The sequence below is a fragment of the Eleutherodactylus coqui genome, chromosome 10 (genome assembly GCF_035609145.1).
Source record: "Eleutherodactylus coqui strain aEleCoq1 chromosome 10, aEleCoq1.hap1, whole genome shotgun sequence".
NCBI lineage: Eukaryota > Metazoa > Chordata > Amphibia > Anura > Eleutherodactylidae > Eleutherodactylus > Eleutherodactylus coqui.
In genome coordinates, this window is record NC_089846.1 from 98,957,073 (window position 1) to 98,979,441 (window position 22,369).

Sequence of the window (22,369 nt, forward strand, 5' to 3'; positions counted from 1 at the left end):
AATTTTTGAAAAATTTTCATAAACGAAAGTAATTGATGTGTTTCTGTAAAATTAAAACCTGCTGATTACACGGGTAAAACTGAATAATAGCAGGGCGCCTCATTGTCAAGTTATTTAACCCCTTAGTGATCAAGCTTTTTTTTTTTTCACTTTAAAAAATTGTAACTCCTTTTTTTTTTAATCAATCGGCGGTAGTTCTATGAGGGCTTTTTTTTGCATGGCCAAGTTGTATTTTTCAATGGTACTATTTAATGTACCATGTAATGTACTGAAAAACGTTTAAAAAGTTCTACGTAGAGTAAAATGAAAGAAAAAATTTAATTCCGTCATATTTCAGTGCATCTTGTTTCTACGGGCCACAAACTGCAACAAAAATAACATGATAACTTTATTCTACGAGTCAGTACGACTACTAGGATACCAAACTTATGTAGTTTTTATTTTTTTTGCTGTACTACTTTTATTTTTTTTTTCAAGGACAATTACGGTAATTTAAAAAAATATATATTTTCTGCGGCCATCTTCTGCGCGCAATACCTTTTTTATTTTTCTGTCCACATAGTTGTGCAAGGGCTCATTTCTTGTGGGACGTCCTGTAGTTTCTGTTCGTACCATTTTGGAATACATACGACTTTTTGATTGCTTTTTATTTTTTCTTGGAGACAGAATGACCAAAAAAACCCACATTTCTGTCGTTCTTAAATTTTTTGGGGGGACGACGTTCACCGTGCGGGGTAAATAATGTGTTACTTTGATAGATTGGACTTTTACGGACGCAGAGATACCAAACATATATTTTTGTTTTATGATTTTGATTTTTTTACTTAGTCTGACCACCGACCTGTAAAAACACAGTTCATTAATCACAACTTACTGGTGGATGATTCGCAGTGTTCATGCCACATGGAAACATACACTATATGTTACATAAACCTACCCTTAGGTCCCCTGCACACGGGTGGTAATTCCGCGGAATTTCTGCCCATGGTCGCTACCATAGGATTGCATTAGAAAATGCAATCCTAGGCAGACTGCCGCGATTTGCCTGCGTGAAATCAGACGCGGAAAACAAATCGCAGAATGCTCTATTTCTGTGCGGAGCTCTGCGAGCCCCGCACAGAAATGTCACTCCCCGGCCGCCAGGCTCCACTCTGCGCATGCGCCGGCTGGCCAGCAGCCGGCACATAAAAGAGCCGGAGCAGCGGTAGAGGTGAGTGCCGCGCTGGTCCCTGCAGGGGTTCGGGTCTGGTCCCACTGCGAGAATTATCGCAGCGGGATCCGACCCGGCCGTCTGCAGGCGGCCTTATAGTGTTCAGTCAGCACGCAGTGTGTAACTGATTGTAGCTGAAATAGTTACGCAGTCACTTTTGTTCTTTTTATTAAGCAATATTAATGGTGAGCCGACTGGATTGTTTAGGCAGATTTTCATTTCCATTATTCCCCATAACTGGAAAACCTTACGTGGCAGAAAATAAATGGATATCATATTTGAATTCCGCGCACTAAAGTTACTACAAGCTGCCTATCTGCTTATCAGCTACAAAAATTGTGTTGCACAGTGATAATCTAACCAGATGGAACAACCAGCGGTACATCATTGATCACAGTCACTAATGTACCTCTACCAATCTCTGGAGTGATACTGATGTGCCTCTCTGCTACACACTGGAGTCATAGATGACCACTGCATAATGTATAAGGATCTACAGAGTTATAATAGAGACCCCGTGATATATAACAGGTGAGCAGCAGGAGACCAAATATTCAGCTCCCGTAGAGAAGAGGAATTATTGTACATGTAACACCTGATAAATGTTATGTCATTTTCTTCATATATGAACATCTTTTTTTTTCAGGTCTGTGCTTTAGGTGGGCTCCTAGACTTCCTGGAGCGGAGAAGGATTGGTGTTGAAGTGGAGGACAGCAGTGTGGGGGTCCCAGTCCTAAGTCTCAAGAAATATGTCATGTATGATGTCCCCTCCGCTGTACGCTGTCATGTATGATGTCCCCTCCGCTGTACGCTGTCATGTATGATGTCTCCTCTCCTGTAGGCTGTCATGTATGATGTCTCCTCCCCTGTACGCTGTCATGTATGATGTCCCCTCTTCTGTCGGCTGTCATGTATGATGCCTCCTCCCCTGTAGACTATCATGTATGCTGTCCCCTCCTCTGTAATCTTGTAGCTAGAAGAGGAAAAACCATATCAAATATTGTAGCACCAAGCACGTTTGTTGGAAATATCACCACAACAATGGAGTTAGGTAATGCAGGGAATTACATATGTGGATTACGTAGGTGCAATGTTTGCAGATATTCCAGAAAAAATTCATGTTGCAGAGGAGATGTTAATACAAATGATAAATCCGGGATCACATGAACTGTGATGCAGATCATGTGGTACACATTATTGGGCGCATGTTCTGTTATTAGAAATATGTTTGCTGCACAATGCGCAAACTGAAACACAAAATAGCAGAACCTATTGGAGACATTTAAACTACAATGGAGAGAGGAGTATCGCAGGCTGCAAAACACTAGAGAGAGGTAAGAAACCAGATAGACGAGGAGACTGGCTGAAATATCTACATTAGTGTGAAGCGGTTTGGATATTAAAGTATAATGAAAACAAAGGTTTGGTACCGTGTTAGCCAGTAGAGCAACATGTGATTGTTCCCAGCAAGAGAAACAAAGTAATCTTGTAGATATTGTGAGGGATTAGCGTTTAGGATCGGTAGCAACCTGGGCATAAGCAGTCAGAGACAGTGACACTTGCGATAAAGTCTTTAGTCCAGGCTTTGCCTGGGTTTATTTCCAAGCAAACAAAAGCAAAATACAGGCCTTAACATCAGGCAAACATAAAGGAAATCCTGCTCGTCTGAGCACTTACTATACATGTAGCGTCCCTGTCTACACACTGGTAACCAAATAGCTCCTGCACACAGCCAGCCAGGACTCTCAGACCTGCAAAGGTCTCAGCTCTCTCTCTGGCCCTGTAGGCCCAGGCTTTATATGGCCTGGTACCAGCCCCACCTGGTACGTGGGAGTGACCATCCCACCCTTCACTTTGGTCACTCCAGAAAAAGCCGGCCCGGATTATGTGGCTTGGAGCCACTTACATACTACAACATGTTAGTGGCTTAATGCTACTAACACAATACTGCCGGCTTCCTCCACCGAGCCCAGGCTGCTCGGTGGCACGCATCTGCCCAAGCGCTCCCCAAAGCAGCATAGGAGAGCATCCTAGGCGAGATATGCCTTCCCTCCAGCACCTTGCCGGTCACCGTCTCACAATATGATACCTTTTAATGGCTAACAAAAATACATGATATTAACACGAGCTTCCGAACCAATGCAGGGCTCTTCGTCAGGCTTAAATGAAATAGATCCGAAGAGGCATGCATATTTATACACACTTATAACATACATACTTATGGCAAGGCACAGATATGGATGTGATTGATTTGGACTTAAAAGAATACTGCAACTAAAACAAACCTTTTCAACCAGACACTGATAAGAGAGTGAAGGTTTTATGGTCTCTGAATTACTGTTAGGGGGTCACCAGGCCAGCAGTCTTATCTGTGCTATACAATTCTCATACCTCCCAGTTACTCATGAATCCTCTTGAAGAATTTAACCCTCTATTGAAAGTGTCAAAAGTTGTTATAAATTTATATTCCCAAATTCTTCTATGACTTTGTGACCTGAAACCAACCTTCAATATCAAGATATGAAAGCATTATGTATTTTTGTTTGCCATAAAAAGGTATTATATCTTCAAGATTACTTGGTTTCTCTTGCTGAAAACAATAACATTTTGAATATTGAAGTTGGGCACAAGATATTCAGGGTGTTTAACCTGCAAAGCAGACCTCTTCTATTTATTTTGAATGTATTTGTCGGCATATGGAATTCTATGATCACGTGACTGATGTGTGAGTGGTTTATCTGCTGACATCATGTGACTGATATGGGAGTGTTTTTTTTATTTGCCATGGGGCTTTTTAAACATTTTAGAATAATATAATGAAATTACCATGATTTAGAGTGTGTATGCGCTAGAAACTCATTGGTGACGCAAGGGCAGCATTTGCTGATCATGTTATGAATAAAATAAAGTGATTTTAAATAAGATTTTTGTGGTGCTGGAAGATAACATTTAAGAACCACAGTTATATATAGTATATGAAGGTGAATATTCTGCGTCTACTGACTAATCTTCTGTATACACAGTCCCCAGGCAGCAGAATAGACTTAGATTAAATAATACGATGCTGTCTGCCTGCAGCCACCACTAAGGCCCCTTGTCCACGGCTGTGACGGAATATCGCTAGCGGATAACGCAATGAACTATCGCATGTGTACAGGAGCTCTAAGAGGAGCTGTATGTATACTGTATTATTAATGTCAGGAAATACAATGTCTGCAGCCACCACTAGGTGGAGCTCTCTGTAACCAGTCTTTCTTAAGGGCATGTTGTTGCTATTTGCAACAAATTCATCAACTGTCATGCGAAGATAAATTTGTTGTGTATTTAAATATGACTACAGATGCGAAATCACTTTTTACGCTGCCCAGTTACTGGAGTGAGACTAAGAACTTTTTAAAAAGTAGAATTTTAAAATCTGTCCATAAATTTGCTACTCAAACCCCGCCCTCTTTTCTAGAAACTTTTGAAAAGTGGAGTGAGAAGTGTCAGACGGCAAAAAGTCACAGCATTTTAGAGCCAAACCGTACAGAAAAGTAGAGCACTATCTTTGATAAATGTTCCCTGTATTCGGTCCCGTAGGGGGTCTGGGATAAGATCTGGTTGGCAGCACAATGGATTGGAAATGGCTCCTTAGTATGAGGGAAGTGACGTAGCTCTCTTGTGTTCTAGGACTGACATAGTGGACATGGACCAAGATACATTTAGGTAAGTGAACCAACCAAATCATTACCAATATTGCACCCTGGATCCACACTATGCCGCCCTTGAACACTAATCGTTTACTTAATAGCTTTAAAATTGTGTAAGGAATAATATATCTATATAGCAACTGCAGCTCTCTGCAGAAACAGAGAGTTAGAGGGGTCCCTCACAGCAAACATCCATCACCTACCCACAGGAGAGATATGATCATGGGAGTCCGACTGCAGGTTCTGGGCCCCACAGTCCTCACTAGAATAACATTTCTGGGTCCCCTGTTCTGGAGGCATTTGAATAGAGCAGTGGTCATGCAGGCACAGGCAAATGGCTTCAGAAAGGGGGGATTCGGGACCCTCATTATAGTGATCCTGAGGTTACCTTAGATAGGAGATAAATGTTTGTCATGGGACATCACCTTTAAATGGTAAAAATCTGCCACCACAAGAGAGAGCCCAAGACCTTACTGTACTCTGTATACACACTGACCCCTCTAATAGTGTATAGTCAGCTCCTAAGCTCCCTCTAGTGCCGGCTGTAGTCAGGGAAAATGTGTAATTTAAGGTGTATTTCCATTTCAGCAAGTTATCTACTTTCTACAGGATATCCACAGTATAGGGGATAACTGATCAGTGGGGACTCACTTATTCTGTTGGGTCTCCCAGTGATGTGATTACTGGGAGTCCAAATGCTCAAACCACCACAATTCTGAGATTGCAGCCTTGCTGCTCCTGCTTCATTCACTTCAATGGGACCACCGGAGATAACAGAGTCCCATTGAAGTGAATGGAGCGGAGGCATGCATGTATGGCCTTCTCTGCCAGCGCTTCAGGAAGCACTGGAGCTGAAATCACAGAATTGGTACGGGTCTCAGTGGCCGGACCCCACTGATCAGTATAGTGGATAACGTGTTGAGACAAGACAACCCTTTTAATGTCTTTGCAAAGGATTTGGAACAATGTATTAGAAGAGTGAAGATCTGACTGCAGTAAAGAAATGAGTGGGCACAGTGTGCTGGGCCTAGAAAGGACCTGATGATAGGAGGATGTTTCCTGTCAGTTGGTCATGCACGTATTATGGGGCTACGCTCTATGGTGACAGGCCGCCTTCAGCTGTTTCTCCTTTTTAGTGTTTTGCAGATATTCAAGCGTGAAGTTCACCCATCTGTGTATAAGATGTTTTCTGGAGGAAAAGAGGGTTTCAGTCTCTTTGGTAATTCTTCCATCTGATGTACCTTATTGCTCCCATAGAAGGGACGCCACACAGGAGGATGGCATGGATCTTCAGTACCTGGTAGATGATACTGACATCCATGGGGATTAGTGTGAGGTAACAGTCCAAGTATTTTGATTGGAGGGCTATGTAGAATTACAGTATGGTTAGGGGCAGGCAATACCGTATGTGCAGCTGTAGGTAAGGGGTGCACAAACATCTCAACGACTGCTTGCTGTCACAAGTGCAGAGTCTACAACGGCATCACTGCTACAGAGTCTAATGCCTTCTGCTCTAAGAACGAGCTCTTACTAGTAGCTCCTGGTGTTGGAGCCATCTGCTCAGTACAGCAAAGGATGAGAGTTTCAATGACCACGGCGTGAACAAAGGGGGCTCTCGTTCTATCGGGTCTTCCAGTGATGTGATCAGAGTCTGTTGGACCCCTCTGTAGTCAGCTCCGTCGACCTAGAAAGGAACCCAACACTGACTATTCAGTAATCCTGCTGTTAGGGCACCTTAAGGGTCTGTCCACATGTAGTACACTGCGAACTATGTGTCATTAAGGGCGGCTTCAGACAAACATAGATAAACTACGTGCGAGACAAGATAGTGTGAGACCTATCTTCCAGTTTTTTTTGAACGGTAAAAGAAAAATAACTTTGACTGGTTCATGCGCTAATATGCTCCGTAGCGGCAAGCGTATTTGCGTATGCGCTAGCCTATTTTAGCCCTAACAAACACAAATTGCTGCATACCTCTGTGAAACTGATTGGTAACTACACCGTTAATGCCGCACATAGTGCTCAATTAGTGAAGACAGTGAGATCTCACTATAACCAGCGATGTTCTGATCCTGTATGCTGCTGTTGGGTGTTGTGGGAAGATGTTGTGCATGCTGAGATCACAGAGGATGTTGGGACTCTTCTTCTGTAGCGAATTGTCTCATTTACTTGGGCATGCAGTGTCAGGTCATTTACATAGAAGAAGTGTCAGATCATTTACATAGAGAAAGTGTCAGGTCATTTACATAGAGGTACGCAGTGTCAAGTCATTTACATAGAGGTACACAGTGTCAGGTCATTTACATAGAGGTACGCAGCGTCAGGTCATTTACATAGTGAATGTGTCAGGTAATTTACATAAAGGTACACAGCATCAGGTAATTTACATAGAGGTACACAGCATCGGGTAATTTATATAGAGGTACACAGCGTCAAGTCATTTACATAGATGTACTCAGTGTCAGGTCATTTACATAGAGGTAGGCAGCATCAGGTCATTTACATAGATGTACTCAGTGTCAGATCATTTACATAGAGGTACGCAGCCTCAGGTCATTTACATAGAGGCATTCAGGTTCAGGTCATTTACATAGAGGTACGCAGCGTTGGGTCATTTACATAGAGGTACGCATCGTCAGGTCATTTACATAGAGGCACGCAGCGTTGGGTCATTTACATAGAGGTACGCAGCGTCAGGTCATTTACATAGAGGCACGCAGCGTCAGGTCATTTACATGGAGGTACGCAGCCTCAGGTCATTTACATAGAGGTACGCAGCGTCAGGTCATTTACATAGAGGTACGCAGCGTCAGGTCATTTACATAGAGGTACACAGCATCAGGTAATTTACATAGAGGCACGCAGCGTCCGGTCATTTACATAGAGGTACGCAGCCTCAGGTCATTTACATAGAGGTACGCAGCGTCAGGTCATTTACATAGAGGTACGCAGCGTCAGGTCATTTACATACAGAGGCACTCAGGGTCAGGTCATTTACATAGAGGTACGCAGCGTCAGGTCATTTACATAGATGTACGCAGCCTCAGGTCATTTACATAGAGGCATGCAGCGTCAGGTCATTTACATAGAGGTACGCAGCCTCAGGTCATTTACATAGAGGCACGCAGCGTCAGGTCATTTACATAGAGGCACGCAGCGTCAGGTCATTTACATAGAGGTACGCAGCCTCAGGTCATTTACATAGAGGTACGCTGTGTCAGGTCATTTACATACAGAGGTAGGCAGTGTCAGGTCATTTACATACAGAGGCACTCAGGGTCAGGTCATTTACATAGAGGTACGCAGCGTCAGGTCATTTACATAGAGGTACGCAGCCTCAGGTCATTTACATAGAGGCACGCAGCGTCAGGTCATTTACATAGAGGTACGCAGCCTCAGGTCATGTACATAGAGGTATGCAGCGTCAGGTCATTTACATAGAGGTACGCTGTGTCAGGTCATTTACATACAGAGGTAGGCAGTGTCAGGTCATTTACATACAGAGGCACTTAGTGTCAGGTCATTTACATACAGAGGCACTTAGGGTCAGGTCATTTACATAGAGGTACGCAGCCTCAGGTCATTTACATAGAGGTACGTAGCGTCAGGTCATTTACATAGAGGTAGGCAGCCTCAGGTCATTTACATAGAGGTAGGCAGCCTCAGGTCATTTACATAGAGGTACGCAGCGTCAGGTCATTTACATAGAGGTACGCAGCGTCAGGTCATTTACATAGACGTATGCAGCCTCGGGTCATTTACATAGAGGTACGTAGCGTCAGGTCATTTACATAGAGGTAGGCAGCCTCAGGTCATTTACATAGAGGTACGCAGCGTCAGGTCATTTACATAGAGGTACGCAGCGTCAGGTCATTTACATACAGAGGCACTCAGGGTCAGGTCATTTACATAGAGGTACGCCGTGTCAGGTCATTTACATACAGAGGTAGGCAGTGTCAGGTCATTTACATACAGAGGCACCCAGGGTTAGGTCATTTACATAGAGGTACGCAGCGTCAGGTCATTTACATAGAGGTAGGCAGCCTCAGGTCATTTACATAGAGGTACGCAGCCTCAGGTCATTTACATAGAGGTACGCAGCGTCAGGTCATTTACATAGAGGTAGGCAGCCTCAGGTCATTTACATAGAGGTACGCAGCCTCAGGTAATTTACATAGAGGTACGCAGTGTCAGGTCCTTTACATACAGAGGCACTTAGTGTCAGGTCATTTACATAGAGGTACGCAGTGTCAGGTCATTTACATACAGAGGCACTTAGTGTCAGGTCATTTACATAGAGGTAAGCAGCCTCAGGTCATTTACATAGAGGTACGCAGTGTCAGGTCATTTACATACAGAGGCACTTAGCCTCAGGTCATTTACATAGAGGTACGCAGCCTCAGGTCATTTACATAGAGGTAGGCAGCATCAGGTCATTTACATAGATGTACTCAGTGTCAGATCATTTACATAGAGGTACGCAGCCTCAGGTCATTTACATAGAGGCATTCAGGTTCAGGTCATTTACATAGAGGTACGCAGCGTTGGGTCATTTACATAGAGGTACGCATCGTCAGGTCATTTACATAGAGGCACGCAGCGTTGGGTCATTTACATAGAGGTACGCAGCGTCAGGTCATTTACATAGAGGCACGCAGCGTCAGGTCATTTACATGGAGGTACGCAGCCTCAGGTCATTTACATAGAGGTACGCAGCGTCAGGTCATTTACATAGAGGTACGCAGCGTCTGGTCATTTACATAGAGGTACACAGCATCAGGTAATTTACATAGAGGCACGCAGCGTCCGGTCATTTACATAGAGGTACGCAGCCTCAGGTCATTTACATAGAGGTACGCAGCGTCAGGTCATTTACATAGAGGTACGCAGCGTCAGGTCATTTACATACAGAGGCACTCAGGGTCAGGTCATTTACATAGAGGTACGCAGCGTCAGGTCATTTACATAGGTGTACGCAGCCTCAGGTCATTTACATAGAGGCATGCAGCGTCAGGTCATTTACATAGAGGTACGCAGCCTCAGGTCATTTACATAGAGGCACGCAGCGTCAGGTCATTTACATAGAGGCACGCAGCGTCAGGTCATTTACATAGAGGTACGCAGCCTCAGGTCATTTACATAGAGGTACGCTGTGTCAGGTCATTTACATACAGAGGTAGGCAGTGTCAGGTCATTTACATACAGAGGCACTCAGGGTCAGGTCATTTACATAGAGGTACGCAGCGTCAGGTCATTTACATAGAGGTACGCAGCCTCAGGTCATTTACATAGAGGCACGCAGCGTCAGGTCATGTACATAGAGGTATGCAGCGTCAGGTCATTTACATAGAGGTACGCTGTGTCAGGTCATTTACATACAGAGGTAGGCAGTGTCAGGTCATTTACATACAGAGGCACTTAGTGTCAGGTCATTTACATACAGAGGCACTTAGGGTCAGGTCATTTACATAGAGGTACGCAGCCTCAGGTCATTTACATAGAGGTACGTAGCGTCAGGTAATTTACATAGAGGCACGCAGCGTCAGGTCATTTACATAGAGGTACGCAGCCTCAGGTCATTTACATAGAGGTACGCTGTGTCAGGTCATTTACATACAGAGGTAGGCAGTGTCAGGTCATTTACATACAGAGGCACTCAGGGTCAGGTCATTTACATAGAGGTACGCAGCGTCAGGTCATTTACATAGAGGTACGCAGCCTCAGGTCATTTACATAGAGGCACGCAGCGTCAGGTCATGTACATAGAGGTATGCAGCGTCAGGTCATTTACATAGAGGTACGCTGTGTCAGGTCATTTACATACAGAGGTAGGCAGTGTCAGGTCATTTACATACAGAGGCACTTAGTGTCAGGTCATTTACATACAGAGGCACTTAGGGTCAGGTCATTTACATAGAGGTACGCAGCCTCAGGTCATTTACATAGAGGTACGTAGCGTCAGGTCATTTACATAGAGGTAGGCAGCCTCAGGTCATTTACATAGAGGTAGGCAGCCTCAGGTCATTTACATAGAGGTACGCCGTGTCAGGTCATTTACATACAGAGGTAGGCAGTGTCAGGTCATTTACATACAGAGGAACCCAGGGTTAGGTCATTTACATAGAGGTACGCAGCGTCAGGTCATTTACATAGAGGTAGGCAGCCTCAGGTCATTTACATAGAGGTACGCAGCCTCAGGTCATTTACATAGAGGTACGCAGCGTCAGGTCATTTACATAGAGGTAGGCAGCCTCAGGTCATTTACATAGAGGTACGCAGCCTCAGGTAATTTACATAGAGGTAGGCAGTGTCAGGTCCTTTACATACAGAGGCACTTAGTGTCAGGTCATTTACATAGAGGTACGCAGTGTCAGGTCATTTACATACAGAGGCACTTAGTGTCAGGTCATTTACATAGAGGTAAGCAGCCTCAGGTCATTTACATAGAGGTACGCAGTGTCAGGTCATTTACATACAGAGGCACTTAGCCTCAGGTCATTTACATAGAGGTACGCAGCCTCAGGTCATTTACATGTACACAGTGTTCAGGTCATTTACTTAGAGGTAAGCAGCCTCAGGTCATTTACATAGAGGTATGCAGTGTCAGGTCACTTACATACAGAGGCACTCAGGTTCAGGTCATTTTCATAGAGGTATGCAAGCTCGGGTCATTTACATACAGAGGCTGTGGTGTTTGTTTTTTTATTTAAGCAACACATATTTTGAAAACGATTTATTTTTGGGGATGGAATGGATTATGAAAAGGAGACCGCAATCCTGGTGCCTTATATCCTTTATAACCCATTAACAGCTTTGTCATATGCATTGATAGAATTCAGACAATAGTGGCGCGGTGGGCGTGGCCTTCATCACTCACTGTGTGGGATATGATGACATTTTCTGATTATTGTCCTATTTTAGGTCTTCTGAACCAATGCCAGTGTAAGTGGGGAGAAAAACAGATGAGGTAAGCCGCAACTCTGTCTACTGACGACCTTGGGGGAGACGGAGGGTGGATTCACACACTGCATAAAAATGCGCCACAAAATCTGCAACATTCTGAAGCAAATAACGTAGGTGGGATTACTGTGTGGATTTTGTAGCTTTTTCGCTGTGGCATTGTATTGCAGATTTTAGTGCGGAATTTCAGGTGGCATCAAAGTCTGATGAAATTCTGTATCGAGAATCTGCAACACAGAAATCATCGCAGAAGGTATTTCCACAGGGGAATAAAACCGCCACAGACATCCTCTCCATGGATGTGTCGCAGATTATTTTTCCATCCGCATAGAAAATTTTGGTGTAAGTTTCCGCAGTGGAGTTTCCCTCTTCTACATGTAAATCCATCCTTGCTTTATGAAACAAAACGCATGACTTTTACACCTACTTTGGAAGGTAATGAGAGGAGGAGCTAAGCCATCTATAGGTGAACGGATTGATCTACTTGTACTGCAGCCATGAGGAAATGTGCCTGGAGAGCAGTGATTATAGATTCTGTCACCTGCTCCACTTTGAGAACATTTTTATAATTTTGCTGACATATATAAGTCATTGATCTCCATTGCTTTCTTCGTCATTAGATTATGGTTCATGAGGCCCACACAGAACCGGGAAGAGCTGACTTCTCGGCTCAATGTGATTGAATATTTCATGGCACCGCAAAATCAGGAAGTGACCGGCAACCTTCAGAGGTGCCTCAGGAGCATTATGAACATTCCTGTGAGTATAAGCCCCATCAGTCACACAGCGGAGGGCAGGATATCAACATGAAAAAACCCACCCCATAAATAGGTCAGCCCAGGATGCATGTTTATTTCAGTAGGGAGAAAGCTGCTGCTGGACACCACTGGCAACGCTGATCTCCTGGGAAGCTAAGGATCAGACATGACCATGTACAATGTGGCTGATCATTCTGTCCTCTAATGGAAGATGCCAGGGACTTTTCCCATACAAATTACACTATTGGTTAACCCCTTGGCGACTTGCAACGTAGATGTATAGTGGGGCTCTAAGAGGTCATCGCATCTAAAAATACATTGAAAGAGTAAAGATGTCTTCTGTATCTGACAGCGGCAAATCCTTACTCATCACTGCAGAACTTCCCAATTGCAGCTATTTAGGATTGCAGTAAAAAGGGCACCTGGCCAGCGTGTCGGGGGAAGGAGTGTCACATCGACCAGTCACAGCATTAAAACCACTGATAGAGGACGTGAATAACACTGAATATCTAGTTACAATGGCACCTGTCGTGGCGGATATATTATGGGCAGATGATCGGTCAGTTCTGGAAGTTGATGTGTTGGAAGCAGGAAAAATGGTGAAGTGTAAGGATCTGAGTCACTGCGACCGTCTACATCATGTAGACAGTCAGGTGCATCACTTACCTGGGAAGGAGATGGCACCAGGATGGGAAGAAGACAAGCAGGTGGGGCAGTGTGATGGGTAATGTTCTGCTCAGTACTTAGTTCCTGCCATCATGTGACACGTACCACCTACCTAACATTGTAAAGCCCCCATTTACGGTAGCGGGATTCCCTAATAGCAGAGCATCTTTGCAGGCCACACTGAGCAAGAGAAAGGGATATTCCCATCTCAGACTTTTATAGCCTATCCACGGGCCATGCCATAAAAATCTGATAGATGCATTATCTCCAGAGCTGAGCCCAACTATACCCGGCCAAGTGATATGTGGTGGTTGGGAGTTATGGAAACAGCATAGAACAGCTCACTCAGCTCTGTTTTCGTAACCTTCTGTCCGCCATGCACAGACAGCTAATCCCATCTCATCTTTTGCGGGCTGAGGTGGGAATACTCCTTATAAGATCTGCTGTTATGTATTATGCCACAGGACACATCAGAGATCTTTTGCAGGCCAGACCTTGACGGGTCACAGAGTAAGGACACAATAGGTGGTTGTAAGGCTATGGCTGATCGCTGCAGGTCTTTACTCTCTTCCCTTCTCACTTTGTTCTTGGTGATATCTGTTGCTTCTGTCAAGCTTGACAAAGTGACAGAGAATGACTTCCAGTTATATATTAGCTCTCCCACATTTCTGAACGGCACACACATCTCATTATTCCAGTAATACTGCTGTAGAACAAGGCAGACTTGGCGTTGGGGTAATACCCCAAACTGCTAGAAATTCTCTCTTCTTTTGTGTCATTGGAAGACACACAAGACTGTGGATATAGGCTGCTGCCACTAAGGGGCACTGCTTGCATCATCAGGGAGGCAAGGCCTCCTACACTTTTACGCGCTATTATTGTCTTTCCCAACACAATATAGACAGGTGGGCGGGACTTAAGTCCGGGTTCCCCTAACAGGACTGTCAAGGGAGCCAGTGGCTTCCCCCCCACCATGTAACAAGTGTGCTTTCAAGGTGGAATTTTGCCATGTGCGTTGCCCCTCTTTTACCAGTCGGCGTATATGTCATGGCTACGCAGTGATGCGTTAGGAAAATATATATTGCTTTTCTCTTGACAAAGTATTTGTGTTGGTTCTAGAAACTGTAATTCACATGACTAGGCAATTACTGTGAGCACAAGGTATCATTTGCTCTCCTACTTTGGTACAGTAGTCGGTGTTATGGTTGACTTCCCTCTTGCTTTCTTACACTAGCTGTGATGTCAGTGTCAATCTTATTGCGAGCTGTGAATCTCATACTGCCCTCTAGTGGTACAGCTCTTCCCACGGTCCGCATCCCAAAAGTGGACAAATAAATAACAAACCCCATCAGCATTCAATGTGTGGATCCAGGAGAGGAGTTCCTCCAAATGCACTTTACCACTCATGTGTCGGTGGGATACCCCATATGTGGGCTAGGTGTTGGCCCACAGGCAGGATCCTCTGGCTCCATCAGTGGATGCTGTGGTTGTTCACAGGAATTACTTCAATCCTTCACCATTTTTTATAATTGCCATTTTTCTTGATGTGATGGTTCATAAATGTTGTCTTTCACCTGATATGAGGACTTTCTTCCAGTGGTCACCCATGCAGCTCCATGCCAGTGTCTCTTTAGAGGCTCTGTGTGAAATCTCTCTGGCCTCTTCTTCCATTGAAGCCATTTTGGTACCTATCTCTTCCACTTTGGTAGCTGTTTTCTTCCATTTCATGGCTGTTTCATTTGGCAGCTCTTTCTTGTCATCCGTGTCCCTGACCAAGATATGCAGATTTTTCCATCTTCTTTTCCTTCCCATCATTCAGGAAGCTTCCACTCCACTTGGATGTAGTTAAAGTTCTTCAAATCTATCTGTTTAAAACGTTCTCCTTGCAAAAGTTCGACTCTCATTTTTGTCAGCCAGGTGTCATCCAGGGCTACAATCGTTCAGACAGACGCCATAAGCACACACACAATGCATACTGAACACCAAAGGTAGGACTGCAAACTGGGCTCACGGGCAGACATGTCATATCCCTACTCTAAGGAGACAGCCACCACGTAAAAACCTGCCTACAGGCAGGGTTTTTGTCCCGATAAGGACGACCCTACGCTGTTACCTAGGGACCTACCTATCCCTGGATGGCAAACGATCCACAGCAGGACAGTACGCAGCTCACATCAAGTCACAGAACAGGACTGTTCACACCTGATGTATGGAAACCTTCATGGACACTGAATATGTCGCTGTTCACACCAACACCCCAGAGACTTGCACCCAAGATAGAACAGGACTGTTCATACACCTTGACTGGCCCCTGCACAGACCCTATGAATACCACACTGTTCACACACATGGTCGGCCACCTCCACAGACCCGCACCACACACCATGCACAAACGCAAAACCTTAGGGTGACAGAGAAACCCAACACAGAAACCCCACTCAGAGCTCACATGCATACAGATAACTCATAGCTAGCGCAAGCTTCCTCACACCAAGGGAAAAAGAGTCAGACACTGTACTGACATACAGGGAACAGTGTCAGGCATCACCCACCTGACACACACATAAGACATCAGATGTATGGAGGCCGCAGCTGCAAAAGGGACTACGGTTGTCCAGACCATCCTTGGGGAAGGGGAAAGGCACACTATAGACTAGACATGCATAATATAGCTCAGAGTGGGATTAACACGTAATGCATAAACATGATAAAATGACCAGAATCCTTGACAAGAGAAGCTGGAGTTTATGTGTAGCAGACCAGGAGGATTGGCTGGTGAATACCACATCCAGCCAGCCCAACTAACCCCCACCTGTGAAGGTGTGCTCATGGAAACCTGTAGGACCACAGGTCTCAGCCGCACAACCTAACACTCACTTTTCGACTTGGAGCATTTTTCTGTGAGAGCTCCGAAGGCCTCTCAAACAGTACATATTGGACCTCTGCTCTGCAAGTGTGTGAGACACTCCCCACCTTAGGGTGACTACCCACTAGCGTCTTTTTCACTGCGAAATTCGCAGTGTTTTTTTTTTCTGCAGGGGTCTATGGGACTTGTAAGTTTAAAATCGCGATGGCGCAAAATCGCGATTTATCGCGATTTTGCGCATTCGCGATTTTAGCTTTACATGTCCCATAGCCCAAAGACCCCTGCAGATAAAAAAAAGGCTGCGAATTCCGCAGTAAAAAAAATGCTAGTGGGTAGTCACCCTTATGGGGCTCTCCAGCGAGTGCACTTAACATCCTGGGATTAGAGATGAGCGAACGTACTCGGTAAGGCCGATTTCGCAATCGAGCACCGCGATTTTCGAGTACTTCACTACTCGGATGAAAAGTACTCGGGGGCGCTGTGTGGCGTGGCGTGGTGGAGCCGGGGGTAGCAGCGCGGAACAGGGGGGAGCTCTCGCTCTCTCCCCCTCCCCCCCACTCCCCTCTGCAACCCCCCGCTCACCCACAGCTCCCCCGAGTACTTTTCACCCGAGTAGTGAAGTACTCGAAAATCGCGGTGCTCGATTGCGAAATCGGCCTTACCGAGTACGTTCGCTCATCTCTACCTGGAATGCTTCTCATGTTTGCAGATTCTGCATGCAGCAGTGGTCGGTTGGATAACACTGTGCAACAAATTTTTAAAAAATTTTCCTAAACAAAAGTACTTGATATGTTTCTGTAAAATGACATGCTGATCACACTGGTAAAACTGAATAATAGCAGCACGTCTCATTTTCAAGTTATTTGATAGTGACCAAACTTTTTTTTTTCATTTTAAAAAATCGTAACGCCTTTATTTTATCCATCGACGTAGCTGTATGAGGGCTTTTTTTTGCAGGACGAGTTGTATTTTTCAATCGTACTATTTAGGGCGCCCACCCACTGGCGTTTGCGATTTTCGTGCGTGAAAAACGCAGCGTTTTCCCCGCGTTTTCCGCGGCGTTTTTTGCCGCGTTTTCGCGGCTTTTCCATTAATTTCCATTGACTTTCATGGGTGCATTAGGAGTAAATTAGGACACATATGCAACTGACAGTTCCTATGTTAAAAAACGCAACGCAACGCAAAAAAAAACGCCAGTGGACAGGAGTACATTCAATTCTAATTGCTCTTGAGAAAAAACGCAAAGAAAAAAAAATCGCCAGTGGGTGGGCGCCCTTAATGCACCATATATTGTAGTGAAAAACTTTTAAAAAGTGGAGTAAAATGAAAGAATAAAAACACAGTTCAATAATTACAACTTACTGGTAGATGATCTGCAACGTTTCCGCTATGTGGAAACATACCCTATATGTTACATAAACCTACCCTTATAGTGTTCAGTCAGTACATGGTGTGTAACAGTGATTGTAATGCAGTATTTCCTACAGCCGCCCCTTGTGTTGTCCAGCATGACTTTATAATGGTGACTGATGTGCCGCCCAGTTTTCCTCCTGTTTTTTTTTCTTCATCAGCCTATCCTAAAACGTATGACATTCTCCAGCACCAAGGTGTCTGACTGGCAGGCACTGTACAAGGTAGGTCCGTTTCCACTGCCGGCATTTACACATCTCCACCTTCTGTTTATCCTGATGCTCTTTACGTCTTGTGTCCATAGACCGTGTACAATGCTATTTGCATAGGAGAATTGTGCAGCTCCTTGCCTCAGTCTGTGACTCTGTTCAGCCGCATCTCTTCTGTGTTCAACAGTGACCTGCAGTACATCGCCAGCGTCATCAGTAAAGTGGTGTGGATTCAAAACTTTCTTACTGCACTTTAACTGTCTACATTAGGGCTGCACAACATGCGGCCCGGGAGGCACATGTGGCCCACAATGCCATTCTATTCGGCCTCAATCATCTGGACACAGAAATATTTATGCATAGCTGCTCACATGCAGTTTCCATGTCTGGGTGAAGATGAATAGCAAATAGCAGGGCAACATGACATATTAGGACATGTACTAAGGGTGCACTGTGCAGTCATGTCTGGGTCCTTTATGTATTAGGATAAGTACTAAGGGTGTGCTGTGTAGTCATGTCTGGGTCCTTTATGTATCAGGACAAGTATTAAGGGTGCACTGTGTAGTCATGTATGGGTCCTCTATATATTAGGACAAGTACTAAGGGTGCGCTGTGTAGCCGTGTCTGGATCACCTATATATTAGGACAATTACTAAGGGTGCGCTGTGTAGTCATGTATGGGTCCTTTATGTATTAGGACAAGTATTAAGGGTGCACTGTGTAGTCATGTATGGGTCCTCTATATATTAGGACAAGTACTAAGGGTGCACTGTGTAGTCATGTCTGGGTCTCCTATATATTAGGACAAGTACTAAGGGTGCACTGTGTAGTTATGTCTAGTCTCCTATATATTAGGACAAGTTCTAAGGGTGCACTGTGTAGTCATGTCTGGGTCCTTTATGTATTAGGACAAGTACTAAGGGTGCACTGTGTAGTCATGTCTGGGTCTCCTATATATTAGGACAAGTACTAAGGGTGCACTGTGTAGTGATGTCTGGGTCTCCTATATATTAGGACAAGGATTAAGGGTGCACTGTGTAGTTATGTCTAGTCTCTTATATATTAGGACAAGTACTAAGGGTGCACTGTGTAGTTATGTCTAGTCCCCTATATATTAGGACAAGTACTAAGGGTGCACTGTGTAGTCATGTCTGGGTCTCCTATATATTAGGACAAGTACTAAGGGTGCACTGTGTAGTCATGTCTGGGTCTCCTATATATTAGGACAAGTTCTAAGGGTGCACTGTGTAGTCATGTCTGGGTCTCCTATATATTAGGACAGGGATTAAGGGTGCACTGTGTAGTTATGTCTAGTCTCCTATATATTAGGACAAGTACTAAGGGTGCACTGTGTAGTTATGTCTAGTCTCCTATATATTAGGACAAGTTCTAAGGGTGCACTGTGTAGTCATGTCTGGGTCTCCTATATATTAGGACAAGGACTAAGGGTGCACTGTGTAGTTATGTCTAGTCTCCTATATATTAGGACAAGGACTAAGGGTGCACTGTGTAGTCATGTCTGGGTCTCCTATATATTAGGACAAGGACTAAGGGTGCACTGTGTAGTTATGTCTAGTCTCCTATATATTAGGACAAGTACTAAGGGTGCACTGTGTAGTGGTGACTGCAGACATTATATACAGTGACCTCAATAATACATTATACAGAGAGCCCCCTACTGGTGGTTCAGACAGTGTTATTAATTCTATGCCGGGAGCTCGGAGCTTTGTAACAGAAAAACCCAAACCTCTGACCACGATAAAAGTCTAAAGCCGGTAAATCTGTGTCTTTTTCACCCATGTAACTCTATATAAAGTTTTATTAATATAGCACAGAATGCTGGGCTTCCTTTTTTCACCACAATGTCCCTTTTTGTGTTTTCCTGCATCTGTTACAGCGCCATTGACCTGTCTTTTCTTTTTTTGCTTTCCTTGTGCCAGGTGGACTTTGAAGAGAGCCTGAGGGAGAAGCGCTTCTGTATTAAGCCACACGTGGATCCCACTGTAGATGACAGTAAGTGACGTAGTCCATGTGCCGACCTTCCAGGACCTTTTCTCAGGTCGGAGTGTCCATATCTGATCTGCTTGATTTTACGCCATTTCACGCTGTGTGTTTTTGGATCCTGTATTCTTTTTTTCATTTATTTATAGGGGTCAGAACTGTGTTTTTCTCAAACACAGATCCAGACTTCCTGTAAAGATCACCTGTTGTCTTCATGTCCGCCTGCATAGCTATGTAGCTGACTCCAACAATGTCTGTCTTTTGTTTGTACTCCCCTCCTTTATGGTGTCACAAGTAGTTCAGTAGTGGGACTTGTTATTCCCTCTGGTAAATGTTCTTCTGCTCTGTGTGACATTGTTCCATCCTTGTGTTCACCTTTGACAGAGAAATGTCGGCTGCAGGGACTCTCGGACTTCCTAACAAAGGTGGCCCGTCAGGAATTGGAGAGCTTGGATGTTCAAATACCATCCTGCTCTGTCATCTACATCCCACTGGTGAGAAAACTAGATGGAACAAGACTGACAGCATATTGGCGCCCGTGTGATGGCAGTAAACGGGCACAGTGATGGGGAGAGGGGCACCCAGGTGTGCAGCTTGTTAATTATCTAAGTGCCTTAGTAATAAGACAGGCGTCTGTGCAATCGTTACATTACCCGGATGGATGTGTATCTCCTGTAAGTGAACAATAATGGTTATCATTAATGGCATGTTGGAGTCCATCTGGTGGCACTGCACAGGCACTAATGTTAAGGGGCAGGGAACACTGGGGGAAAGGCTCGATAGTTATCTTGAGTGCTCTAGTAACAAGCCGTGTACCTGTGCGATCAGGGTGAATTTTGTAAAATGACATTCACCTTTGAATTACAGCAAGCAAAGATCTGAAAACAGTGAGGAATTTAAACAGAAAGTCTAATGTTTCCTACAACTGTAAGGCTAGGTTCACACGGGGCGGAATTTCCGTGCAGACTTTCTGCACGGAAATTCTGCCGGCAATTTTTATCCCGGGATATAGAAGCAAAGTCGGTGAGATTTGCAAAAATCTTGTGCACACGCTGCGGAGAAGCCGTTGCAGCCAAACCGTGCTGAATCTGACATGCCGCGCAGAAATCAAAGCCCCGGGCATGTAAATTTTATCGCCGTCTCCGCTACGTCCTCTCTATGGGGAGACGTTAAAGTCCAATATATGGTTGCCGCACACAACCCTTCCTTAGGCCATGGTGGGAGAAAAACATATATCACTGATGCAGGCTTACCAGGATGTGGACGATACATCCAAACCATAAAGCACCTTCAATTTTCTTGTAAGCAGCATCCGGGGTTTAAATTATCCACAAGTCATCTTCTTAAAATGAATATCTCTTTATTAATCCATTCTTTGCAGCCAGCAACGTTTCAACTGCTTACCTCAGTCTTTGTCAGGCCAATGCACAAATCAGACAAAACTAGTGTATAAATAACTAACATACAAAACAAGTGCACCAATCACCCACACCCACACCCACACATTAGCATAAAACCTCTCAGATCCCCTTTGGAGGAATGACTTACTCGCCAGCTGTAGGCACCGATTATGATGGGACACACCGCTGATCCGCCATGGACACTCCATGCCGGGGTCGCTAATTAACAACTGTGCATGTGCGAGGTATATCAAACTCTCCCGCTATGTCAACCTCTGAAGTCCGTGCCTGCGTCACTAGTAAGTCACTGCGCATGAGCGAGATATACCCACATCTCGCGTTATGTCCAGCTCTAACGACCATCACTGACACACGTGTCTGTACACAACCCTCTCGCAGTGTGTCTTATGGCAGCTATAGAGAGCTCCATGGCCCGTACACTAAGGACACCTCTCACGACATTCACTAGATCATTATGCGCATGTGTCAGACAGTGTCTTAGTAACTCCATGTTACTTAAAGGGGTTGTCCCACGAAAGCAAGTGGGGTTAAGCACTTCTGTATGGCCATATTAATGCACTTTGTAATATACATCGTGCATTAAATATTGGCCATACAGAAGTTATACACTTACCCCCTCCGGTGTTGGCGTCCCCGTCTCCATGGCGCCGACCGAAGCCTTCTTCTTCTTCCATTAGACGCGCTTGCGCAGTCTGCTCTTCTGTTCTGTTGAATGGGGCCGCTCCGGCGTGCTCGCGCCGCACAGCTCTTCTGCATGCTGCATAACTTCTGTATGGCCAATATTTAATGCACGATGTATATTACAAAGTGCATTAATATGGCCATACAGAAGTGCTTAACCCCACTTGCTTTCGTGGGACAACCCCTTTAAGGGCATGATACCTCATATATGCCGAGCCCATCATAGAATAAAAGGCCCGCACCAACTGTCTCATAACAGAAGAATATAACTACAACATTTAACCACATAATGATTAGCCAAAGTTGCCATAAAACTCATCTAGAAGGTCCATCCATATGATCACCACCACCAATGATCACCATCTCAGTTGTTTAATTGTGAGTGTTGAACAATTACACCCACAACGATCATATGACCACAAATATTAATTCGCAGATTACAGTCACGCAGATAGTATATAAAAGAATATCCATCTAGCCCAACACAGTAATCTCGGA

The 22,369-nt window shown here is 44.6% G+C and overlaps 1 protein-coding gene across 1 annotated transcript in view; it reads left to right on the forward strand.

The window, feature by feature from the left end:
* The window catches only part of MSH5 (mutS homolog 5), a 102,949-nt gene that overhangs the window by 53,598 nt on the left and 26,982 nt on the right, over positions 1-22,369 (forward strand). The window contains exons 6-14 of the mRNA XM_066582105.1: positions 1,857-1,966; positions 4,880-4,915; positions 6,036-6,118; positions 11,821-11,866; positions 12,480-12,618; positions 17,721-17,783; positions 17,864-17,992; positions 19,709-19,781; positions 20,154-20,263. Coding sequence (XP_066438202.1) covers positions 1,857-1,966; positions 4,880-4,915; positions 6,036-6,118; positions 11,821-11,866; positions 12,480-12,618; positions 17,721-17,783; positions 17,864-17,992; positions 19,709-19,781; positions 20,154-20,263 — 789 coding nt within the window. The remainder of the gene's footprint in view (positions 1-1,856; positions 1,967-4,879; positions 4,916-6,035; positions 6,119-11,820; positions 11,867-12,479; positions 12,619-17,720; positions 17,784-17,863; positions 17,993-19,708; positions 19,782-20,153; positions 20,264-22,369) is intronic.